Consider the following 27088-nt stretch of genomic DNA (forward strand, 5'->3'; position numbering starts at 1 on the left):
TACGCATCACGCGTGGACAAGCCCCATTGATCTTTATGAGTGCGGGAGATCCACAGTGCATCTGCAAATGCATTTGCGGATTTGAAGGTTAAATTCAATTAGGAAGGTGGGAAAAAGGCTGGGAGGGGGAATTGCATTTTTTTCAAGCACGGATGATCCACAGTGCACCCACATACATCCCAATGTAAAAAAATCTGCAATCCGCGATCTACCGCAAGCCAAAAAAATACAACTTAAAGATCATCCACAGGGCATCTGCATCAAATATCTGTTTTATGCCTGTGGACATGAGGACTAAGTACAATCCTCTTTTCCCCAGTGATCACAGCAGGACGTAGCCACTTGATTAATGGCCACAGCAGGGATCCCCGCTTTCTTTTGACCACCACAGTGGTAACCTTCTTTTTCACCCATCGTCATAACAGCATTCACCCTCTTTCGCACATCTCCCTTTGCCTTTTCCAGTGATCACAGCATATTTCCACCCCTTATATCAGTGGTCAAAGCAGAGCACCACCCTACTTTCCCAGAGCTTCTTCTTTCCCCAGTAGTCACAGCAGGCCCATGCCATTTTATCCGTGGTTATAGCAGCTCCACCTAGGTTTCTTATGTAGAGTCTGACCCTGATTACATACTGGAGCTCCACTATAGTAACTGCATGTATATGAAAAACAGAAAAAATACACAAGACTATATCCCCTGGTTTGTAATGTGTGGCTTACCTCTGAAGAAGCTTTTCAACTTCTCGTACATCCTTTATAACTTCATCTGTATTGGATACACAGCGTGGCTGAAACCTCCGGTACTGGAAATCATATAACATGACCACCACCAGACTTGTTATGTCGACTGGCTGAAGGAAGAGGGAAGCATTAATGTATATTTTTGGTATTTATTTTACATGTATAACATTCATTCTTTATTGATTTTAAAAGCTTTTTCTGCAATATAGAAGACTGATGGCTGATCTTTAGTTTAGGCCATCAATGTGTTATTGTTGGGGCTCTGACCGTCTTATACTTTCACGATTAATGGAAATACTGGACACAATATCACTCTTGTCCATATAGTTTCTTTGGTACTGCTGCTAATGCTCATCTCAGCCCGGAGCAGGGTTCAGTTGCAGTACCAGACATGGCCACATGGAGCGCGCTGTGTTGGGTACTGAAGTGAAATGACAGCCCTGTAGTCCCTTTATTCTGTTGATTGGTTGGGTTAGCATTGTTTACTTCAGACACTGGTGTGGCTATGTAGCTGCTATAGGTAAAATCAGTATATGGCAATACATATGAATTTAGTAAATGTGCTTACTATTGTCCATTCGTATCAGTAGTCCATAGGAATTAAGAGAACATAATATGTGATAAACATACAGGACAGCATAATTGTACCATTTATAACAATATTTTATTTCTCTAGATCTGTGAATATTTTGCATCAAGTATATAATATGTGATACAATGTATATAGTAAGCTCTCTATAACCCCCAATACACAATACTCACTAGAAGTTGGGATTGATAGAAGCCACTGACCAGTAGCATCGACTCAAGAAGATCTTGATCTGTAAATAGGAAATATAAGAAACACTGCCCAGTGATGATTTGGTTTGGGGCTCAAACTTAGTATATTCTTATGTATTTTCATCTAAATTCCAAAATCACCATAAAAATGACCAATTAGCTCTTGCTTTGGAGATACAGTGACATGTCATTTTTTAAAGTTTACATTGTCACACCTCTCAACTGACAGCACAATGTTCTTCATATGTTTGTAGGTTATAAACATAATACATTTTGCTATGCCGGAGTTTCATATTGCTTCTGATTTTCTTTTTTTCAGAATTTCTGGTTTTAAAGTGCTTTTGAAGTGTAAAATTTGCTATATCAAAATGCCACAAAAATGTGTAAATTTAGTGAATAATTTTTGTTACATTTGTGGTGAAAAAATATTTTTGTCCCAGAAATGACGCCTCTTGTGAAGACTGACTATCATCATTTTTTTGGTATGAAGGTAGGGGACCAGGATCAGTCATGGGCTCCACATATATGTTGCAGCTCTTGTTCAGTTAAACTATGAGAATGGCTGAAAAATAAAAACGATCTATGGCTTTTGCTGTGTCTATGGTTTGGCGGGAGCCTACAAATCATACAGATGATTGCTATTTCTGCTTGACTCCGCCTATAAATGCAGGATTGTCAATGAAGAAAACAGGAACAGTTCAATACCCGAATCTTCCATCTGCTATTCGACCTATTCCACATTCAGATAGTTTACAGTTCAGACAGGTTTTTAAAACATTTTTCCCATGACCTTTCCATGACAAAATCTTGATTTTCAATGACACTCGCGGAGCTTAACATGCACACAATTAAGTTTTTTTTTTATTGTTTTATATACAAAAATATTAAGAGACGCGCCCTGCTAGGTCAGGCCATTTCATGGTAAATCATTTAAATGCACTTTAAAATCTGAAATATTTTTTGTATTTTTAGGACTGAGTATTGGGATTCTTGTGTGTTTTTAGTTCTTTATTCCTTTGTCCTATAGTGCTAAACACAATACTGGATTGGAATGGAATACAGAAGGTGTTTTGGACAAACAACCCAAACACGCAAGAATCTCAGGAATTGTTACATAAATATATGTTTCTTTTTGCAAAATAAACTTTCACAAATATCAACTGACCTTTAAAAAGATATAAAATGAAAATTAAGAGCGAACCAAATTCTTAAAGGGGTTGTCCCGCGCCGAAACGGGTTTTTTTTTTTGTTTTTTTTTTGCATAGGCCCCCCATTCAGCGCAGGACAAACCCAAGGGATGTGTTGATATTAAAAAAAATTTTTTTACTTACCCGAATCCCCTCTCTGCAACTTCTTCCTTCTTTTCCTCCAAGATGGCCACCGGGATCTTCACCCACAATGCACCGCGGGTCTTCTCCCATGGTGCACCGTGGCCTCCTGATTGGCTGGAATCGGCACACGTGACGGGGCGGAGCTACGCGATGACGCGTAGAATGGGGTGGAGCCAGAATGGCGCTCGTGCGTGGACTGACCAGAAGGGAGAAGACCCTTCTGCGCAAGCGTGTCTAATTGGGCGATTAGACGCTGAAATTAGACGGCACCATGGAGACGGGGACGCCAGCGCAGGGAAGGTGAGTATATAACTTCTGTATGGCTCATATTTAATGCACGATGTATATTACAAAGTGCATTAATATGGCCATACAGAAGTGCTGAACCCCACTTGGTTTCGTGAGACAACCCCTTTAAGGCCCAATGCCCATGGTCGGATTTGAATTGCGGAATCTAAGCGGGACACCCACGCGGAATATCTGCAACTCAAGCTGTTCATAGGGAAGCATGGGCATCCGCATTGGAATTAAAGCATACGGATTTGTTTTGCGAACCTTTTGGTCTGGAAAACAAATCGCACTATGCTCTATTTCACTGCTGTTCCGGGACAGACGGCTTCTATTGGAGTCAATTGAAACAGTCGGATCCGCGGTGCGCTCATAGCTGACACAATCGGTACTCAGCTTGTCCGACGGCGAGCCGTGTGGACCATCCACAGCCCAGAGTACCCGGAAGTACAGAGGTCCGCACGAATGCCGCCTGCATGAACAGGTATGCAGGGGTCACTGGTCGTGGGCACGGGAGGATTCCGTGCAAGATTCCCAACACGGAATTCGAGTCGCCCGTGGACATGAGGCCTAAAATAGACATAGGGTCTAGTCCTTGAAATCTTGTCCCTGGATGAGGTATGGCCAAGTGAAAATGTAATATTAAAAAAACAATTTACTAAATATTTACTGAAAACTAAATATTTTTGGACAACTTAAAGGGGTTGTCCCGCGCCGAAACGGGTTTTTTTTTTTTCAACCCCCCCCCCCCCCCGTTCGGCGCGAGACAACCCCGATGCAGGGACCTAAAGAAAGCTTACTGGAGCGCTTACCTTAATCCCCGCGCTCCGGTGACTTCTATACTAACCGGTGAAGATGGCCGCCGGGATCCTCTTCCTCCGTGGACCGCAGCTCTTCTGTGCGGTCCATTGCCGATTCCAGCCTCCTGATTGGCTGGAATCGGCACGTGACGGGGCGGAGCTACACGGAGCCGGCATTCTGCACGAGCGGCTCCATTGAAGAGAGCAGAAGACCCGGACTGCGCAAGCGCGGCTAATTTGGCCATCGGAGGGCAAAAATTAGTCGGCTCCATGGGAACGAGGACGCCAGCAACGGAGCAGGTAAGTAAAAAACTTTTTATAACTTCTGTATGGCTCATAATTAATGCACAATGTACATTACAAAGTGCATTAATATGGCCATACAGAAGTGTATAGACCCACTTGCTGCCGCGGGACAACCCCTTTAAGCTCTACTCCATCAATCCTTATCCCCAACACATCACACAGCTCTACAGTGTCTCGGGCATGAAAGTATATAAGTACACGGTATATACACTTTGAAACAGAGTTTTACAAGGGACACTTTAAAATGTCTGTAATGTTTAAGGCCCCCTATCGACTGGCGTGATTTCGCCAGTGGTAAATCGCCAGCGAATCACGCCAACTGAAGCTTTCCATAGCGTTGCTATGGAAAGCGCAGGCCCCGTGTCCACGAACAGAGAATCATTGCGATTCTCCACTCGCAGCCGGCAATTTGCAGCATGCTGCGAATTGCCCCGATTCTCCGTGGTCAGCCTATCTATCAGATAGGCTGACCTGTGGAGAACTGTCTGCCGGGCGGTCGCTTCCGTGGCTGAGATTCGCCGCAGGATACCGCAACACCGGTGGACAGTTGGGCCTAAGTAAACTCTAGTTCTGCTAGTAGTTACCTAAACATGACAGAATCTATACCACTACAACAAAATTACATTAAGTTGGTTTGACAAAAGTTTTTTTTTTAAGAGACTTTACTCTCAGATAGAAAACTTGGAATATTTTGACAAACCAGTTTTTTTTTATTCTGTCGATCACCCAACCATCCTCCCATCTTTAGCATGTGAACTGCAGTCAATTAACTTAAATACAAGAAAAAGTAATTTCTCAGTGATACGGGTGAAAATAGCACCGATTCGACTCTTAGCAAGACTCCATGACAAAAAACTAAAATCTATGACAAATCAGAAATTCCATGACATTTTCAGGTATTCCAGGACTTTCATCAAATTCCAGGTTTTCCATGATGCGTATTAATCCTGCTACCCAACCCCAACATTAGGAACTTGAAGTAGAAAATGAAGAAAGTCTGGAAAAGGAAGAACCCAACAAGCCTTCCACATCCCATGACCCTGACTTTGAGCTGCTGGCAGTCCAAAATGGAACATTTGCCTGACAAATCATCCCTCAACTAACTAGCATACAAATCCCTCCACATATCACCCTTTCAAGGGTCTCCAGGTCTTAACCCCCCCTTCCTCCTTTCCCTAATAGGCCCTTTTACCATAAAGTAACAGCCTTCAAGTGGTACACATACGTTTCTGGTTTATAGTTGATATCTAGTACTCAAATGACGAACTCCATCGGCCTGGCAACTCCTTTCTTATAATTTGAAGGAGTGAACAATTAGTTTCAATACTATTCAGCAACGCATTGTATGTTTAAGATGTCACGGTAATTGTATTCCAACGCAACATATATATCAACTTTCTGTTATTTTTTTTTTGGTTTATTGGGTTTATTTATTGAACCCTATTAAAATTATTGAGAAGAAAGATGATACGCCGCACAGACCTGAGTCAAGCAGAATTGAATGATCTCATTCGAGACTTTGACTTGTCAAAGGAGAAGGCAGAAATTCTAGGGTCAAGACTACAGCAATGGAATCTTCTCCAACATGATGTCGGGTCTCACAGTACAGAGAACGGCAGAGGGATCGGCTTCCATTTTTTTTAGACAATAAACAATCTGGTTATCTGCGACGTTAATGGCTTGATAAAATGTTTGAATTTGAGCCCTGATCCAATTGAATGGAGACTATTCATAGACTCCTCCAAGCTTAGTTTAAAAGATGTACCGTGTTTCCCTGAAAGTAAGCCCTACCCCGAAAGTAAAGCCTACCTTGGTTTTTTTGGGGAGGCTTGAAATATAAGCCCTCACCCAAAAATAAGCCCTAGCTAAAGTACATGAAAAAAAAAAATCATCAATACTCACCTGGCCCACGGCATCGGAGTCCCTTGCAATGGTTCCCGGCACTGCGGCAAGCTGCCGTGTTCTCTGCACTGAGATATCTCTTTGTTTCTGGTGATGGAGATTCGAATACCCCGCCTCCAGCAAAGCGAGCGCTGTGATTGGATTGGATGTCCGTGCAGGACATATTCAGTATGGCCTAAACGGACGTAAATTTAATATCCAAACAGGACGAATATACACACAGAATACTAATGTGGAGAACCAAATGTATCAATAATGAAACCAAAATGTGGGAGAAAGGGAATCTGACCCTAAACCACAGACATGAGGGATCCCTGCCTAAAAGCGGAGCACTCACCCTGATGAGGGCGACCCCATGTCAGGCAACCCTAACTTTCCATATGATGACAGGGAATTGCGGCTAAGGATAGATGACACTATAATATATGAATGACCAGAAACACTCAGGGAAGCAAGGTGTCAAACAGCTTCACAGGTGTTAAAGTGAATGTGCAGCACATTTAGCTTGAGTGGAGACTCAGGTCAGGCAAGCAACCAGAGACTGGACCAGAGCACCTTCAGACAGTAAGCTTCAGACAGAAGTTCACAGATCAGATCTATAGGAGAGGTCAGAATAACGCCGGCTTCACTCTGGCGATAGGCTATCTTGCGTTGCGAGAGTGAGTGAAAAAGCATGAAAATGAAACCAATGATTTTCAATGGTTTCATTCTCATTTGCGTTGCCTTCACTCAACCCTCGCAGCGCTAAGAAAAATCTGCGCTATCGCCCACTGTTTTCAATGTGGCCATTGAAAACATAGGCAGTACATCGCGCTCCCTAGCATAGCTGTGACAGCTGTGGCAGAGGTCCGCGATGCTATCCCATTGCTTTCAATGGGGCCAGCGCTGCTGCCGCCCCATTGAAAGCCATGGGTTGCAGGCAACCCCCACAGCGATGATTTTCGGGGAAGGGCTTAAAATATAAACCAATCCCTAAAAATCATCCCTAGCTGTAAAAAAAAAAAAAAAAAAGTCACCTAGAAGAGCCGTCTGGCTTTTCTCTCCGTCCCCGGCAGTCGTCTTTTGTTTTCTGGAGGTCAGGGATTGAAAATCAGAAAGCGCTGATCTGATTGGCTGAGCGCTCAGCCAATCACAGGCAGCGCTCAGTCATTGAATGACAGCTGAGCGCTGCCTGTGATTGGTCACAGCACTCAGCCATTCACAGGCAGCGGTTAGCTATTCAATGAATTCAATGTATGCAGTCTTCAACAAAGCGTTACATAACAATTGTCCACTTAGGCCCCAATGAACCACCCATTGATGATACAGAAAAAAATATACCCACAAATGATTAAATAACCAGTTTCAACCTGTCAAAAAGTACATTTCTAAGTATTTACTTATGTAGTAATGGCAAATAAGCTGACGCTCAAAACCTTTAAAATATAAAAGTGGGGAACATATAAAACGTAAAAGTGGGGAACATATAAAACGTAAAAGTGGGGAACATATAAAACGTAAAAGTGGGGAACACATATAAACACCAGATGATGGCTGACCACAGTGTTCTTTTTGGCCAACTCAATATTGCAATTGCTCAGTATTATCAGTATTTGTAAAGTCTTATCAGAAGAAAACTAACACTGATCAAATAGACATCTGAACTGGTAGCTAGCAACAAATACTGTTACTACCAGCAAACCTGCTCCTGGAGGTACTTTTACACACATGTGAATGGGTGACGGCCAGTGCCAAATTATGTTATCACTACAATCGCAGCAGCAGATTAGTTACAGTACACGACGGAAAATCACGTGTTGCAAATCTCATGAATCACACTTTATTAGAAGTAAATGCGGAAACGTAATTGCTATTTTATGGGGTTGTCCCACAAAACAAGCTATCCTTTATCCATAGGGGGGCTTTACAAGGGCCAACTAAGGTCTGAATAGTCATTTGAAATAGTAGATAAAGGGTGTAAATGACTGACTGTGTGCTTTTACATGGAGCGATTTTTGGTCACTTCTTGTTCAATTTCGCAATCGCTGAATTGTTGGGAACATTGGCCAGGGACGAAATATGACTTGTTGATTACTCAAGGGGCGTGAGGGTCTTTGGCAGGTGTGCATTTGAAATTTCAACTTCTCCCCAAAGTATGCTCATTGGTTGCCAAGTCCATTAAATGCACAAGCGAGCGGTCTTAGGCCTCATGTCCACGGGCAAAAGATGAATTTAAATCCGCAGCGGATCACCCGCACGCGGATCCGCATCCCATAGGGATGCATTGACCACCCGCGGGTAGATAAATACCGGTGGTCAATAAAAGGGAATAAAAAAAAATGGAGCATGAAATAAAATGGACATGCTCCATTTTCATGCGGGTCTCCCGCAGGCTTCTATTTAAGCCTATGGAAGCCGTCCGGATCCGCGGGAGACCTAAAATAAGAATAACTTACTCGCAACGGACCGGGCAGCTCTTCTCTTCTTCACGGACGGATCTTCTTTCTTCGGCCCGGCGGATGTGCCCGGCGCATGCGCACGGCGCGCAGCCGGCATGCCGAGCACATCCGCCGGCCGAAGAAAGAAGATCCGGCCGTGAAGAAGAGAAGACCTGCCCGGTCCGCTGCGGGTAAGTTTATTCTTATTTTCAGCGCTCATGTCCGCGGGGCAGGAGGGATCCGCTACGGATTCTCCATGTAGAATCCATAGCGGGCCTGATTTTCCCCGTGGACATGAGGCCTTATAGTAACACTGCAATTGTTCCTTTGAAGACCAAACCAGGGAGAGACCATAGCAGCCATTGTTATTTGGGACCATCCAGTTGAGGATCCCACATGCGTATTTATGTGTTTTAGGAAACTAATGAGAGTTAAGCTGGAGGGTAAATGTTTAAACAAAGGAGGGAGCCAATCGGCTTTCAGTGGGAGGCACACACCGTACAAACGCACACCGTGCAGCAAAGTTGTTGGCTGGTTGTTGAAAGACAACAATTACCTGTTTACATAACGTGATAATTAAATCAATCAGCGACTATTTTTAGGTGAGCTGAAACAAATTGACTAGCAACTAGTGAATGAATTCTCACCTGTAACCAAGTTAGTTTATAAATGATAATTCATTCGTCGTTCAGTTTCTACAGGCATAAAAATTAACCGACCATCAGCCTGCGTAAACAGGCAGTTCATCTATTAAAAGAATGACCTGTTTACTGTGAATGGAGGGGGCGGTCGTATGTTTTCCATCTCCTTTCACTAGGTGATGCTCATTCCTGTGTGAAGCACAGTAAAGTTGTCCCATGTAAGACCCTTACATTGGCTTTATCGAGCAGCTCATATATAAAGACACTGTTAAGGGATACCTTGCTGATTAGTGGAGTCTGACCACTGGGACGTTGATAGATGCCAAGACCAAGGGTCTAGAACATCTGGAAATGAACGGCTGCACGTGTACCCTCACTCCATTCATTTCACAGAGACCTGATAGCCGAGTTCAAGCATTCGGTTACTTTCAGTGGTCTCATTGAAATGCAATCGCTGCTCCACTCATTCTTGGACATACCGAATCCCATTTTTGGTGGGAAAGAGCCAAACATGCAGTACCTGATGAGGTGCAGAGGAGGCACAATTGCCATTTATGCAGTTTGCTAAAGACTTCTGGGGGAGGAGGCAAAGATGTCAGCCAGTGCGGCCCACTGTTGACATACAGGGCAATCTACTGTCATGTCAGTGTGAGTTGTGTAATTCTGTATGATGGGACGCACCCATCTATTGGCTGGCTTCTATGGTATCGTTCACATTGCGGATTTGGTTGTCTGCAGTCGCCCCTCCCCAATCTGGGCTGGGCTGAGTGGGCGGCTGCATATAGGTCTGCAGCGGACAATTTAGCTCCTCTGGTTTATAGTCTGGCTTGTTGCATTTTGTTAGGGTCTACTGCCATTGTGCCGGCCTTATGGCCATTGTGTCGGCCTTATGGCCATTGTGTCGACCCTATGGCCATTGTGTCGACCCTATGGCCATTGTGCCGGCCTTATGGCGATTGTGCCTGCTCTGCACCTTATCAGGTACTATATTTTTGGCTCTTTTCCAGTGAAATATGCTTTTGTTTTCCCTCTCACCTCTGTGATTTCCATTTTTGGTGGGCTCCCAGCAGTTAGACCCTTATCAATCAACAAAGTTTCTTTTGTCAGCTAACTCTTTAAACTCTACTACAGTAGCATCTCCTGATGACAACTCCTTTGTAACCAGGAGCTGGATTGGCAATCAGTGGGTAAGACACTTCTAATCATTGGTGATTAGTTGTTATATTCAGGGAAGCAAACACAACTTCTGCTTGCACTGGTTGCTGCAGGAGAAGTGTAGTATTATATGGTGGCCATTTAATTGAACGTTCAACCATGTAATACAAATGAATAGCCTGGGTCCATCAGAGATGCTTTCTGTGGACAGCACTTTGCTCTGGCTAAGAGGTGGGTCCTACATAGGTTGAACTGCCTTTATGACACGCATATGCCTTAAAAGGTTGCCCTGTTGTAAACTACCGATGTTCTATCAGCAGGATAGGTCATAAATAGTAGGGCAACGGGGTTCCATTGCTAGGGACCCCTGCAAATCAACTGTTTGCCGCCCCCGTGTGCTTGTGCACTGAGCTGATTTCTGCAGGAAGCAGACAGCTCCGTTATCACTGCAGTGGCCACGTTTGGTATTGCAGACTCAATTAGCTTTGAAGTGAGTGAAAACTTGGTGTGCAATACCAAACCTGGCCACTGCAGTGGGAATGGAGGTGTCTGCTTCCTGCAGAAATCTTCTCATTGTATGAACACTTGTAAACCAGGAAACAACTAATGGGTGTGGGTCCCAGGTGGCAGACCCCCACCAATCTATTATTGATAGTCTATGCTGCTGATAGGCCATCAGTAGTTTACAACTGAAATGACCACTTTAATAGGACTTAAATAACCTATGCAGACAACATGTTTGTATGTAATGAAAGAGACTGAACCAATATTTTTGGTACCATTCAAGTACAATTATTGGTCAGATAGGGAGGATAAGTTACGTCTGCGTCCAACTTCACAATGCATACAACCGCATAACATAGATGGACAAAGGAACAAAGGAATGTTCTGCTCTCTTTCATCCTTGGCATAAGCGAATTAAAGCCATAGGGTTGTCCTAGTTTTAAGATCAGGTGAATGAAATGTGGCCAGCACAGTATATAGCAGATGAATGAAAGGGGTAGGAAGTCACAGATAGAAGAGAGAGAGAAGAACACAGAAATATGTCCCTATGGAAGCAGAAGTTCTCAACCGAGCTATAAAGTGAAGGATAGTTGTTTCTTTATTTCTCGCTGTGCAGAGGTCACAATGATGAAGAAAGGGGAATATTCTGTCAGCCACTCATCACAATAGATGGAAAGAACATGAAATGTAATATTCAAAGACGCTGCAAAGGTGTTGCTTCACAAATCGAAATTAAAGTGGAAGCAACACAGTGCACACTCTGAATATCACAGCCACTTCCCTGCAGTGCAGCCCCCTGTCTGATGCTTACCAAGCACCATTGTGAGAATTTTTTTTACTTTCCCTTTCAAATCAATCCCATGATGCATCAGCACAGCATTAGCTAGAGTCTGTAGCATTGTGGGGCGTTATGGAAACAGTGTAGAGTGCTTTGATTCTGTAGCTCTCATTTACTTCAATAAGAGTCGTGCAAACAGCGGTGTGCTGAAGTGCTCGGATGTTTCCAAAAGGTGGTCAGAAACAGAGGGCCGGGTTTTCCCATCTTGGCCATAAGAATTTGAGATGGCGACATCCCTTTACAACAGTTTTCTAGGGCTTAAGATTTGGCAGGCTTGGAATTGTGTGAAAGAATTGTGCACATGAAGGCTCAAGCAATCACAGGCTTCAGCGCCTGTGGAAGAATCCCAGTTGAAGCATGTATTTAGTCGAGCAGTTATGTGCACAATGAAAAAGGTTTGGTACGGTGTTAGCCAGTAGAGCGAAGTGTGATTGTTCCCAGCAAGAGAAACCAAGTAATCTTGTAGATATGATACCTTTTAATGGCTAACAAAAATACATGATGTTATAGCGAGCTTTCAAACCTCTCGGGGTTCTTCCTCAGGAGTAGATCTGAAGAAACATGCATTTATACACAATGAATGACACGTGACCGCCTGCCAGCTTCTTCTGGGTACAAGCAGTGGGCAGCACCAGGTCTTCAGCGACAGACGGAGACCTGGTGCTGCCCACTGCTCGTCAAATTCTTTTAAAAGTCCCAAAAAACCTCTTAAAAAAATCTAAATTTATCTAAATACATTGGAGAAACTTCCACTGTAAATTCCAGAGCTGCACAAGCTTTGATACTGACAATGAGCTCTTCATCTAGTAAACTGACTTATATAATGACTGCATATAGGCCAGCTGCCTACGGGCGTTGCGAAGTCCCGCGGCAGATCTCCACCGCGGGAGCTGCCACCCGGGTGCAGGAGCCACCCATGAATAGATAGGCTGACCGCGGAGAATCGGAGCAATTCGCAGCATGCCCACCACGAGCAGATAATCGCAATGATTGTCCGCTCGTGGACACGGGGCCGGCGCTTTCCATAGCATCGCTATGGAAAGCTTCAGCCTGCAGGATTCGCCGGCGATTTACCACCGGGCAATACACGGTCGTGGACAGCGGGCCTAACGCTGCATAAACATTGCATTATCTTCTTCAAATAGATCTCTGTGATGCAAGGTGGAACGACTTCTTGTTCGACATTTAGTCGGTGCACGCGTTTACAAAGGACGGCAATCATTCAGATTCCGGCCGGACTGCTGCAATCTGAATTCTTGTCCCCTGTAAAAGCACCTTTAGACCAATTATGCATACTAATGTATAGAGTATATGAGATAGAGAAGCGGTTCAGCCATCTTTGCTTGTCCAGGACCGGAGGGTTGCTTTAATATGTAACATCTAGTTTGCTATGAGAGGTGCTCTGCAAAATGTTCCTTTCTAGATAGTCCCTTAGTGACGTGCCAACTTCTGTGGTGAGATGTCATTCACCAGTAATTATGAGCTATAGCACTTGATGGGAAGTCCAATATCACCCGCTGACAGTGAGCAGTTGGGACTGCCCACTTGACACACTGAAGCGCCAGGAGCCAGATCTAAGAAGAGCCTGTCTGGGCGAAGGGAGGGGAGTATGAAAAAAAAACAGGGTTAGACTCAGCAGGGTCGTGGCTACAGAGCCGTTGACTTTATGCCGTGACGGGTCCTCTTTAAAGGGGTTGTCTGTTTGTAAATTATTAATGGCCCATCTACAGGATAAGTCATCAGCAATAGATCCGCAGTGGTCTGCCACCCAGGACCCCTGGCGATCAGCTATTCACCGGGCCAGCGTGCTCATGCTCCAAGCTGATGTCTGCCGGAATCAGACAGCTCCATTCTCACTGCAGTGGCCAGGCTTTGCCTGTAATACTAAGCACCCATTCACGTCAATGCCTGCCATACCAAGCCTGCCCACTGCAATGGGAACAGAGGTGTCTGCTTCCTGCAAAAATCAGATCTGTGCACGAGCAAACTAGCCCGGTGAACAACTGATCGGCAAGGGTCCCAGGAGGCAGACCACCTCTGATCTATGATTGATGATCTATGTTGCAGATAGGCCATCAATAGTTTGCGACTGGACAACCCCTTTAACACTGCTTTGCATGACATCTATTAGACAATATGAAGTTCTGTGGTTTTCTTTTGAAGGTGGTGGTGAGCATCTTGGCCTACAGGGCCCATATGCTGCTATGACAGCCCCTGGTGTCATTGGGATGCCATGGGCAGAATGGCCAAAAGTAATGCTGGATTTTATGATTACTGCAGACCCAAACTATACAGCAGGTGATGCCAAAGAAATCCCTCAAGTTAAAGCGGTTTCCCCACAATAATAACTTATCACATACCCACAGGATAGGAGAGAAGTAGCTGAGTACAAGTGCTCAGCAGTTTCTGACAGTCCCATAGAAATGAATGCAGTGGTAGAGCATGACCATTACCACTCCAATCAGTCAGATACTCAGGACATTCTGGGGATCCCAAAAGTCAGACCTCCACTGATCAGATACTTATCCATTATCTTTTGGAAAGGGGCTAAGTGTTTTTCACTGGACAACCCCTTTAAGATCAATGGATGTAACCAGAAGAGTAATCTGAAGCTTCGGGGCCACAATGCTAAATTTGGAAAGGGACTCCAAACTATCATGTCAATTTCAAAACTGCTCTCTTCATTTAGGGCAGAAGGACCCATTTGGCCCCCTCAATCTCTAGCTGCGACAACAACCTCTGCACCCCCTGAATTTTGCCATGCATTGATGTCTAATGCTATAGGATAACTAACCTGTTTCCCTGAAAATAAGACATACCCTGAAAATAAGACATAACATGATTTTCCAGAATTTTTGAGGATGCAAAATAATTTTTCAGGCTTTTTGAGGATGCTTGAAATATAAGCCCTACTCCAAAATTAAGCCCTGCTAACAGTTAATTAAAAAGTCACTTTAAATAGTGTCCAGGCAGCTATACATGTAGAAAAGTTAAACCTTTTTGAACAAAAATTAATATAAGACACTGTCTTATTTTCAGGGAAACGCGGCAAGAGCATAAGAATGAGGAACTGTCTTTACCAGAGACAGTAACACCTTGATACATAAGGGCGACAAGCCTCATTGGATACATACAGCCAAAAACAAAGGACCATTGTAGCCACATGTAACATAATAATGGCTAACATAAGGACGCTGACAACAACTTGAAATTAAAATGCCTTTAGTGCCACAACAAAGGTTCGAAAAGTTAGTTCACAAGTTAGAACAACATCCTATAGGGACTGACATTAGCGCACTAGTAACAAACTAATCAAAGTAAACAGCAGTACGAGAAGTTAATGCCCGCATCAATATGTATACAGAACATTGCACAACATCGCCTGTTTGCTTTCCCATTGTGTTGTTTGCACATGAACACTTTGTTGACACGGTTTCTTGGTGTCACGGGAATACAAATGCATTTGAACTGTCTGCTAATAGTTCATTTATGTTCGAGTACAAGTATCTGATGAGTCGCGGCTTAGTGAATGAATAATCAAATGAACCAGCAATCATGTTAACAAGAGGTGTAACTGGAAGCTCTCGGGACTCAACGCTTCAACGGGTTTTCCGGGACTGAGCAAGAAATAAAATGATCCCGTATCCACAGGATAAAGAATAATCTTTATGATCGGTGGGGGTCTGACTGCTGGGACAATCACTCATCCCTAGAACAGGGGTTCCAACGGCCCCTGAATGAATGGAGAACCACCACTCCAAAGGGAATGCCAAAGATCGCCAAACGCTGATACTCTAGAAGGGTGGCATATGCATCTTTCAGTCCATTCCTGTGGAAACGACCAGAACCCTTAGTTTTGTGATCGTGGGGGTCCCAGCAGTAGGACCCTCACTGATCATAAAGTTATGCCTGTTACGTCGGCTGGGTGCACTAAAGTGCCACGCTTCCATGTGGGCACAAGATTGTTGCGATTTAAAACTGCAACAACTATCAGGGACCAATTGCACCTCTCCAGGCAATGATGGGAGGACCCCTGTCCCTTACTAACCAGGGAAAGTGGGGAATCCCTGCCTAAAAGCAGGGTCATTGCATTGATTAGGTCAGCCCCGCTGTCTTCTTCTAGTGACCTGGCTATCCCTGATCAGGGAGCTGGAGAGATGCAGTAAACACACAGGACACGACACTGTTCACACACACACACACGCACGCGCACGCGCACACGCACACACGTCTGGCACCCTGCACAAACCTAACCTACGTCACTGTTCACACCAACATACAGTGTAACACATACTACATAGAACAGGACAGTTCACACCTCATCTCTGGCCACTTGTACAGACATACAACACAAGTCACTGTTCACACCAACATATAACAGCTAGTGCATACAACATACAACACGGACCCCACCCAGAGCTCACATGCATACCAATGGTAAACCATAGCCAGTCCAAGTGTCCTCATACTAGAGGAATAGGGAGAGTCAGCCACCATGCTGACATAGGGAACAGCGTCAGGCATCACCCATCTGACACACACATAGGACATAAGACGTCTGGGGGCCGCACCTGCCCAGGGATAGGGAGAAACCTGCGGGCCACCCGCACCTGTGTGGTCACCGTACCACACACTACACAATGCACGCACCCCAACACGTAAGGAGGGGAGGGACAGCAGGTGCCCAGACCGTCTTTAGCGGAGGAGAGGGACACTTCAAACCAGCATGCAACCACCAGCTCTGAGTGGGATAACCAGTGACACATAAGGCACTAAAATGACCAGCAATCTCTCCCAAAAGTTTGCTGGTATTTATCTGCTACAGACAAGGGATTGGCTGCTGGAGAATACCACACCCAGATAGCTCTAATTAACCCATAACTGTGAAGGTGTGCACAAGGAAGCCTGTAGAACAGCAGGTCCCAGAAGCACAACCTTAACACTGCCAAGTTTTACCCTTTCCAATCCACTGTCTGACGTCTGAAGACATTCTGATTGAAGGCTGTACAGCTCCGATGTCGGAAGACGTCCGGCAGGGTATTCTTACTGTATATTACTGGCCGCTCTGTTGTCGGGGCCTCTCCAGCTTTTCCCATACCGCAGTACTGGCTCTAGCCAGCAGGTGGCACCATTGTATAATGGCAGAAAGAGAAAGCCCCCTAGAAAACTCTGAATCCAAAATCAGATTGCAAAGGGTTAAAGATACTGTTTCATTTTGTCCTGTCACATATCAGAGAGTTTGATGGGCATAACTATTTCAAGAGGTTGTCTCATCTTGGGACAAGGTAAGGGGTAAGACAACCCCTTTAATTTCTGGTGCACTGACACACAGGGTAAGTACAGCCCTGGTACATTCATGGTGGCATGCACTGATAAGATTAGTGCAAAGAGGTTTTCCCACTAGATACAATCAATGTACAGTATATTGTTATGTCCGACAGTATACTCACACTTCAAAGCATTGAAAGCCAAATCATAGGACCAGCGATTAAATTTATCGTTCTTCAGTTGTGGTGTGAGGTTCCCAACATCAGAGCCATAGTTCACAAGGATCTTGTCCGGGGGTTTCTTATGATGAATACCTTGGAAGACCTTGGCGGCATTGAAGAATACCTGGTCGGGATAGTTCACGGTTTCGGTAACGGGCTCTTTAGTGCTGGAGTCGGACATCTTCTTTGACGCTGAAGGATCTGACATGTCCAGGTCAAACCGGAGGTTGGGCATATTTATGATTAGTAGGTGCCTGAAAAGTAGAATCAAATAGTTAACCCAAACATACAGCAGTGACCTCTAACCTATGGCTCTCTTGTGAGACTACGACTCCCATTATCTACAACGGACGGAGAGCTTCAAGGTTAAATCACGGCCTTACAGGAACAAATACTGCACCATAACCGCCATTCACTTCTGGCTTACCAAAGCTGTGGAGGGCCAGCGGGGATGCAGGTGAGGGGAGTAGGACTTTTTAAATTTTTCACAGCACTTTGAGCAACTTTGACATTTTTTTGACCCAGGATGGCCCCTTTAATGTTTATTACCCACAAACAAGAACAAAAATTCAAAAGGTGTCCATGATATTCTAGCGGTTTCCCTACAATCTAATAAAAGTCGTGTCAGCTGTTTCCAAGAGGGGAATAACCAATAATTATATTAACATGCACTAATAGGGAATATGAAACAATCCCTATAGATACGGTGTGTGCGCTCAATGGCAGCTGCAGTGTATGGGAGTAAGGGCTAATGCCCACAGACTGATTTATGCCGCGTTCCCCGCAGCGTAAATCCACGGCAGAATAACGCAGCTATTGGGTTCTATTGAAGCTAATAGCTCAGTCCTCATATGTGGTATTCTGACGTGGATTTACGCCGCGGAGGGGGGTAAATAAAAAAAGGCAGCATGTTTTATTTTAGGGCGCATTCAGACGACCGTATATCGGCTGGGTTTTCACGCCCAGCCGATATACAGAGTCTCTCTCTGCAGGGGGAGGAGGCTGGAAGATCCGGGAGCAGTGCTCTGAGCTCCCGCCCCCTCTCTGCCTCCTCTCCACCCCCTCTGCACTATTTGCAATGAGAGGAGGCGGGACAGGGGCGGGGCTAAGTTTCGGGATTTAGCTGCGCCCCCGTCCCGCCTTTTCTCATTGAAAATAGTGCAGTGGGGTGGAGAGGAGGCAGAGAGGGGGCAGGAGCTCAGAGCACTGCTCCCGGCTCTTCCAGCCTCCTCCCCCTGCAGAGAGGGACACCGTATATCGGCTGGGCGTGAAAACCCAGCCGATATACGGTCGTCTGAATGCACCCTTACCGTGTTTTTCTGTGGCTGGAGGTCTCCACCAATATAGTATTAATGGAAACCGTGGAGAACATTTTTCTGTTAATTCCCGCGGCATAAAATCACGGGCGTATCCCGCTCTGTCTGTGGGCATGAGTCCTTAAAGCGGTTTTCTGGGTCCAAATGTTATTTCACCGTTAGGCTGGGTTTACACGGGGCAGAATTACCGCAGAATTTCAGTGCGGACTTTCCTGACAGAAATTCCGCCAGCAATCCTAAACCCGAGCCTAAGCAGCAAAGTGGACAAGATTTGAAATAATCTCGTCCATACGCTGTGGACAAGCTGCGCTGAAACTGACATGCCACGGGGAATTCACAGCTACGGCGTGTCAATTTTATTGCCGTTTCCACTGCGGGCTCTCTCCTCTCTATGGGGAGAGATGGCTGCAGTGGACTACAGGCCGTGAAGCCGCTTTAAAATGTGCGCCAGACGGCACGAGTTTTGAAGCTGCCCTTCTGCCACGGAAATTTTGTGGAATTTCCGAGCGGTCCGACTGCGGTCATTCCACGAGCTTTCTGTGGGATTTACGCCCTGTGTGACCGCAGCCTCTCCCTGATCTTTGGTCTGCGAAAAGTCATAATATAGTCATATTTTGAAAAATGCGCCAGTGACACAGGCCAACTGCAATTTTTGTAGTTCCGGTGATGTCCCGTCTAGTGAGCAGCCTGAGGTCTTTTTGGGCTCCTCAATATATGGATTGTCATTGGTGATGTCAAGTACACTGGAGCCGGTAGTACACGGTTATACTCTCAATGAGTGCTGGGAGAAAGAAGGGCTTCCTCTGAATCAGATACAATGTATTCGTTTGGTGGGTGGAAAGTGCTGGAGGTGTGCACCAGGAGAGTAAACTGCTGGAGGTGTGCACCAGGAGAGTAAACTGCTGGAGGTGTGCACCAGGAGAGTAAACTGCTGGAGGTGTGCACCTGGAGAGTAAACTGCTGGAGGTGTGCACCAGAAGAGTAAAGTGCTGGAGGTGTGCACCAGGAGAGTAAATTGCTGGAGGTGTGCACCAGGAGAGTAAAGTGCTGGAGGTCTGCACCAAGAGAGTAAAGTGCTGGAGGTCTGCACCAAGAGAGTAAAGTGCTGGAGGTGTGCACTAGGAGAGTAAACTGCTGGAGGTGTGCAGCAGGAGAGTAAAGTGCTGGAGGAGTGCACTAGGAGAGTAAAGTGCTGGAGGAGTGCACTAGGAGAGTAAAGTGCTGGAGGAGTGCACTAGGAGAGTAAAGTGCTGGAGGTGTGCACTAGGAGAGTAAAGTGCTGGAGGTGTGCACTAGGAGAGTAAAGTGCTGGAGGTGTGCACTAGGAGAGTAAAGTGCTGGAGGTGTGCACTAGGAGAGTAAAGTGCTGGAGGTGTGCACTAGGAGAGTAAAGTGCTGGAGGTGTGCACTAGGAGAGTAAAGTGCTGGAGGTGTGCACTAGGAGAGTAAACTGCTGGAGGTGTGCAGCAGGAGAGTAAAGTGCTGGAGGAGTGCACTAGGAGAGTAAAGTGCTGGAGGAGTGCACTAGGAGAGTAAAGTGCTGGAGGAGTGCACTAGGAGAGTAAAGTGCTGGAGGAGTGCACTAGGAGAGTAAAGTGCTGGAGGAGTGCACTAGGAGAGTAAAGTGCTGGAGGAGTGCACTAGGAGAGTAAAGTGCTGGAGGTGTGCACTAGGAGAGTAAAGTGCTGGAGGTGTGCACTAGGAGAGTAAAGTGCTGGAGGTGTGCACTAGGAGAGTAAAGTGCTGGAGGTGTGCACTAGGAGAGTAAAGTGCTGGAGGTGTGCACTACGAGAGCCGCAATCACTTCAGAAAGCTGAAAAATGTGAAAAAAAATTATACCTGTGCATTCTTTGGAGCAAATATATTATACAGAGAGAATATTTTCAAGAATTCATTTTGGCAATCCCTTTAGTTCTAGTCATACGTCTGTCTCAGCTCGCAGACCTTTCCAATACATCATTTCTCATCCTGACACTTTGATATGTGTTAGAAAATGTCTTACCAGCTTCCTTAGCTAGAGTTCTGAGGAAGGCCCGGTGACCTTTCTAATAAGCAGCACTGAGAATATTCATCTCACATTTGATTTTAAATTCCCTACTAGAAAACCTCAACATAGAAAGCCAAACCGCACTTGCAGGTCACAAAGATTTACGGTTCCGCCTGACTCCGGTGCTTCCAGCTTCACTGTCACAGCTGGGACTGGGACTTCAGATGAGAGTGAAGGCCCATAAATGTCATAGTGCATGCATATCTAATTCTGTCAGGTACCACAGGTATAATGGTATAATGGTACGGCAGCGGACAGGAGTGATACAACCGCATTCCTTCCTCTGCTCTATATAGCTTATGGTGGAAATTAAAAGTCATAATAATATTTATATAGCGCCAACATATTGCACAGTACTTACATAGACAGGGGGAAAACAGAAGGACAAAAGTATAAAAATACAAAAAACACAGTTACATGAAGTAATCAGTTGATTGTGACAGTAGGGGTGAGGGTCCTGCTCCAACGAGCTTACATACTACAAGTAATGGGGTGATACAGAAGGTAAAGGGGCTGGAGATGTGCACGGTATGGCGAGGTGGAGAGTGAGCGATGCTATACACATAGACAATGGTCAGACATTTAGCCGTGTGACAGCAGAATCGGTATGACTGCAGGAGCGGTTTATGACAGCTAGCAGGGATTGCAGTCAGTAGGTCAGGGAGCATGTTATCAGGCGGCGTACAGAGGAGTTTGTTTAGGGAATGCGGTATGCCTTTCTAAAGAGGTGCGTTTTCAGAGTACGCCTGAAGTTCTGCGAGTCCTGGATTGCTCAGGTAGCCTTTGGTAGTGCGTTCCAGAGGACTGGTGCTGCTCTGGAGAAGTCTTGGAGGCGGGAATGAGAAGTTTGAATTAAATGGGCGCTCAGTCTGGTTTCATTAGCGGAGCAGAGAGCCCAGGCTGGGTGATGGATTGAGATGAGGGATGCAATATAGGGCGGGGCGCTGCTGTGGAGGGCTTTAAAGATGAAGGTAGTGAGTTGAAATTAAATTCTGTAATTAACGGGCAGCCAGTGTAGTGACCGGCACAGGACAGAGGCGTCCGAGTAGCGGCCGGACAGGAAGATGGGCCTGGCTGCTGCATTCAGGTACAAAAACAAATTGCTGACAGAGCTAAGAACAAAGTGTAGTCCTAAGCAACACTCAACTTTTTGTGATATATACTAAGGTGACCAGATTTTCTCAGGGTCAAAGCGGGACAGAGGGGTGTGGTCAGGAGGCGGGGCTAATCACGACATATCATTTTACGTCTGCCGTTATAAAAAGTACAGGGCCATTTAAAAAAGGCAGGAAGCAAATTCTGCATCCAAAAACCAGTCAACATCTGTACCATTGCTGTGGATTTTGACTGTAAATTAGCCACATATGCGCAGCTGATTTCATACTATGCGATGCTCCCCTTCACCTCTTCTGAGGGCTTACCACTGTCAGCGCTCCCTATCTTCCGATTTCCAGTTCCCAGTAGTGGCATCACCTGACTAGCGACACCGCATCTGACCAGCATCACCTGACTAGCAGTGCCGCAACTAGCAGTGCCACAACTGGGAACCAGAAGCTGGGAGCGCTGACAGTGGGAAGCCTGTGGAGGAGGGGAGGGGGAGCGCTGCATAGAATGAATTCAGCTGCGGATATGAAACTGACTTTCAGTCAAAATCCGCAAAGGTGCAGATTTTGACAGTTTTTTGGATGGTAAAATGCTGCGAAATTTTCTGCTGCAGACATTCCGCAGCATTTCCTCCCCGTGTAAACCCTAAGGACTCTCTCACACATGTGGTTTTTACCGCGATTACCAGGGCATTCTGAACGCCACGGTGATCTCAGCATAACGCTCCCATTGGGGCCTCGCAAACATGTGTTTCAAGCACTGTCTGCTCTATTTTACCACATTTAGCGCACCTTGTCACCCATCACAATGATGGGGTGCCCTAAAACCTGCTGTCGGACTAAAGTAAAATCGTGTCAAGATGCAGCGATCAAATTTGCGGCATTTTGCCAACCACATGTGTGAGAGTAATCTAAATCAGTCTGAGGTATACTGCTATTTGCAGAGTGGCCTCAGCAGTAATAGTGCCCTCTATATCAGCCCCAGCAGTAATAGTGCCCTCTATATCAGCCCGAGTAGTAATAGTGACCCCCTATATCAGCCCCAGTAGTAATAGTGACCTCACAGTGGCCTCAGCAGTAATAGTGTCCTCTATATCAGCCCCAGTAGTAATAGTGACCCCCACAGTTGGCTCAGTAGTAATAGTGTCCTCCAGAGGCGTAACTTGAAGCTTCTGGGCCCCCATGCAAAACCTGTAACAGGGCCCCCAACTATAATGCTTTATTCATAGTACTGGGCTCCCTATATGGAGAAGGGAGGTCTTATGGGCCCCCTAAGGCTCCTGGGCCCGGGTGCAACCGCATCCCCTATAGTTACGCCCCTGTTGTCCTCTATATCAGCCCCAGTAGTAATAGTGACCCCCTCGCAATGACTACAGTAGTAATAATATCACCTATATTAGCCCCAGTACTAACAGTGACCCCCACAGTAGCCTCAGTACTAATAGTGTCTCCTATATTGGCCTCAGCTCCCTATACACAAACAGGGAGAGTTGCTGTCACTCCTGATGCTGCCGGCAAGGTGAGGTGGTGCGGCCGCCCCTTTGACTCAAAAGCTCTAAGAGCCGATTCCCAAGTCAAACCTCCAAGTATGCTTTTTCTGAAACACAGCGGCGTTTCAGCATAAATAAACATGGGCCAGATGGGTATATCTATTCCAGGTTCCCTTTAACCCCTTCCTCTTTTGTGACGTACATGAGGTGCAGGCTGGGTATTAAGCCGGCTCAGGAGCCCACTACATACCCAGAGGGTGCCGGCTGTTTGAAACAGCTGTCACCCACCATAAGCAGTTGTGATAGGAGCTAGCTCCGATTGTGGCTGCTTGACCCCTTACATACACTGTCAGCGGCATGTTAGCTGGATGAGGGGAGTACCCAGAGGCGTAACTTGAAGCTCCTGGGCCCCAATGCAAAACCTGTAACAGGGCCCCCAACTATAATGCTTTATTCATAGTACTGGGCTCCCTACATGGAGAAGAGAGGCCTTATGGGCCCCCTAAGGCTCCTGGGCCTGGGTGCAATTGCATCCCCTATAGTAACGCCAGCGGGAGTACCATCCACTGTCCTACTCACCCCATCATGATGTGATTACAGGGTGCCAATAGTTGCCAAGGTAACCCTGGACCTAGTGAAGGCTGCCAGCGCTACAACGTATTAAATATTAAACATATTGTCCAGAAGCCCTTCTATTGAAAGAAATAGCAGAGCGGAGGTAGCAGCGGCGGGGCCAGGGGTTAGTGTGCGAGCACCGGCCACCTCTGCTCCATAGCGAGCCAGTGCCCCTCGCAATGAGCTGTAAAGAAGCGGCCCGGACGAGGCGGGATATCTGGAGAATAATACACTTATGGGTGCGTCCATTGTTTGGACATTTTAAACATAATGAACAGGGATTTCCGAAATGGGAATCCCCCTTAATATGTGAATGTTAGAATCCCAATCTACTTGTTGGAAGAGGCTGAACCAGATGGACATTGTCCTCAGTCAGCCCAACACACTATGTTACTGCGACAGTGCAGTGTATTGTAGAAGTGATCAATCACACGTTCAAGTGTCATAAGGCCGTTTTCATGAGAAAATCCTATGAGATTTGCGTGTTGCGCCAATCTTGCATGAATATGAACCCCATTGTTTTGAATGAGGTCATACAGATGAGCGATGCTTTACATCATCGCATCGCAGCATGTCCTATCTTTGGGCGTTCCCTCGGAGAGCTTTGCATTGCCCATTGTTTTCAACGGGGCTGGCACAGCATCGCCCTGTGTGCTCGGTGCACGTGAGCGTGACGCAATGCGAGGTTTACCCATTAAAGATAATGGGAAACACTTTGCGATCCTTTAGCTTTGGTGGCCGATCGTTACTTCCGCGAAGTGATGTGAATCAGTTTTTACACACGAATGCCTCGCATCCGTGGGGACATTGCACATTGGCAGGCGCGTTATCCGGCTGAGTTTCACGGCCGACATCGCACCCACCCGTGTACAATAAGCATAAGGAAACTAAAAAAAATGTAGAATTAAGTCAAATAAATCTTTAATAGGTGACCCCTTATTGTGGCCACAACAGGGGGTCACCTATTACTACTGGGGGCTGCAACAGGGGGTCACCTATTACTACTGGGGCCGCAATAGCGGGTCACCGATTACTACTGGGGCCGCAATAGGGGTCACCGATTACTACTGGGGGCCGCAATAGGGGGTCACCTATTACTACTGGGGGCCACAATAGGGAGTCACCCATTACTACTGGGGGCCGCAATAGGGGGTCACCTATTACTACTGGGGGCCGCAATAGGGGGTCACCTATTACTACTGGGGGCCGCAATAGGGGGTCACCTATTACTACTGGGGTCGCAATAGGGGTCACCGATTACTACTGGGGGCCGCAATAGGGGGTCACCTATTACTACTGGGGGCCACAATAGGGAGTCACCCATTACTACTGGGGGCCGCAATAGGGGGTCACCTATTACTACTGGGGGCCGCAATAGGGGGTCACCTATTACTACTGGGGGCCGCAATAGGGAATCACCTATTACTACTGGGGCCGCAATAGGGGGTCACTTATTACTACTGGGGCCGCAATAGGGAGTCACCGATTACTACTGGAGCCGCAATAGTGAGTCACCTATTACTACTGGGGCCGCAATAGGGAGTCATCTATTACTACTGGGGGCTGCAATAGGGGGACACCTATTACTACTGGGGGCTGCAATAGGGGGACACCTATTACTACAGGGGGCTGCAATAGGGGGACACCTATTACTACAGGGGGCTGCAATAGGGGGTCACCTATTATTACTGGGGGCTGCAATAGGGGGTCTCCTATTACTACTGAGGGCTGCAATAAGGGGTCACCTATCACTAGGGGGTCATTATTACTACATGGGGTGTAATTCACAGTAGCAGTAGCAGCAAAGTGGATGCGATTTTTAAAATCTCATCCACACGATGTGGAACAAATCTGAACAAGCCCGTGCGGTCGCTGACAGGCGGTGCGGGATTTAATTCCACAGCATCTTCATTTTAAACATAACGCATATCAATAGCCCCTCCAGTGTTCCTCCATTTATTTTTTAAACGGCCCTATACTTTTCATAACGACGGGGTTAAAAACATGCTGTGATAAGCCACTCCGCACCCTTTCTGCCCCCCCCCCCCCCCCCCCGACCACACCCGCTTTGGGGCGCCACAAGAAACTTTTGCTTCAAAAAGCGCTCCATGGCAGAAAAAGTTTGTGCACCCCGGCCCCGAGGAGCCTCCTTTCTATCGCATAACAACACACTTGTGTTGCAGTTTTAACATTAGTAAGTCCTATCGACTTTTGCGATTTAAAAAAAGCGTAATTCTATTGCGGTCGGCAGCGATGCAATGCGAGATTATTCTTTAAAAAAGCATCGCTGCCGCCCAAAAATCGCGGGAGCAAAGACGCAATTTTGCTGTAATTTTCTTGCTGTAAAATCGCAACCTCCGCGCGAAACGAGCCTTTTACACGCAATATCTGCGCGATGCAGAGAAACCGCCCGATAATTACATTGTGTTATTGCTGCAACACAGAATAGCGCCAACACGCCGTATTTATAGGTGATTCTGTTCAAGAATCGACCATTATTCCTCATTAGAGACGGAAAAAAAAAAGTTCTTCTATTTTCAGTTGGGCTCACTTCACACGGGCGGGCGCGATATGCCGCCGTGAATCGCACCCCCATATCGCGCTCCCCACAGAACAGCCTCACATCATGCAGGGATCCTTTGGCGCGGCTGTCACGGCTCACCCGTGTGAAGCCAGCCTTGACACGCGTGAAAATCTCGTGTCCAGCGATGCAACGCCTTCTTTGAAATGTATTGCAATTGCAGGAAAATCGCAGGGTGAGCGTTTCCCGGAGCGGCGACGCTCTCGCCGTGTGAAGATGCGCTTCTATTTATGTGCGATTTCTGTGAAATCGCAAAAACTGCGCATGAATCTCGCCAGTGTGAACACCCCCCTCCGGCACACTGATGGCTTCTAGTACTACAAGTCCCACAAGGACCGCCAACATCCCAACTACAAAGAGCTGAAGACTTTCACAGCGCACCTATCCGTCCTGCAAGCCCCGCTGAGACTTGTAGTCCCCCAACCACTCTATGTCCCCCCAGCACCCGTACCTGCGGCTCCAGCTGTGCTGCCTGTCGGAGAGACGGGACAACTACCGACGAGGAGCGCAACTCTGCTATACAGGGACTGGGAGGAAACCGCGGATGTATCTCCATGACGACCAGCTACCACGCGCTGATGCTGGTGGGCGGGGTCACCAGGCGGTGCTGAGATTGCGGGGGCGTGGCCTGATGCTATCAGTACGGCCGCTCCGCAGCTCGGCGCCAGGGATTAGTCTGCCATGGCAACTGCAGGAGGCGCCGGCGAGCGCTGACTGCCCGGGGACGTATGACCGTGTAGAT

At 46.5% G+C, this 27088-nt stretch overlaps 1 protein-coding gene across 1 annotated transcript in view; it reads right to left on the reverse strand.

Annotated features, from left to right (window-relative positions):
- The window catches only part of NSUN7 (NOP2/Sun RNA methyltransferase family member 7), a 47569-nt gene extending 20688 nt beyond the window's left edge, over nucleotides 1-26881 (reverse strand). The window contains exons 1-4 of the mRNA XM_066573158.1: nucleotides 26798-26881; nucleotides 17156-17448; nucleotides 1506-1564; nucleotides 723-853 (exon numbers count right to left, since the gene is read on the reverse strand). Of these exons, the coding sequence (XP_066429255.1) occupies nucleotides 723-853; nucleotides 1506-1564; nucleotides 17156-17429 (464 nt within the window). The 5' untranslated portion in view covers nucleotides 17430-17448; nucleotides 26798-26881. The remainder of the gene's footprint in view (nucleotides 1-722; nucleotides 854-1505; nucleotides 1565-17155; nucleotides 17449-26797) is intronic.
- Nucleotides 26882-27088: the final 207 nt, after the last annotated feature.

The sequence above is a fragment of the Eleutherodactylus coqui genome, chromosome 7 (assembly GCF_035609145.1).
Source record: "Eleutherodactylus coqui strain aEleCoq1 chromosome 7, aEleCoq1.hap1, whole genome shotgun sequence".
Lineage (NCBI taxonomy): Eukaryota > Metazoa > Chordata > Amphibia > Anura > Eleutherodactylidae > Eleutherodactylus > Eleutherodactylus coqui.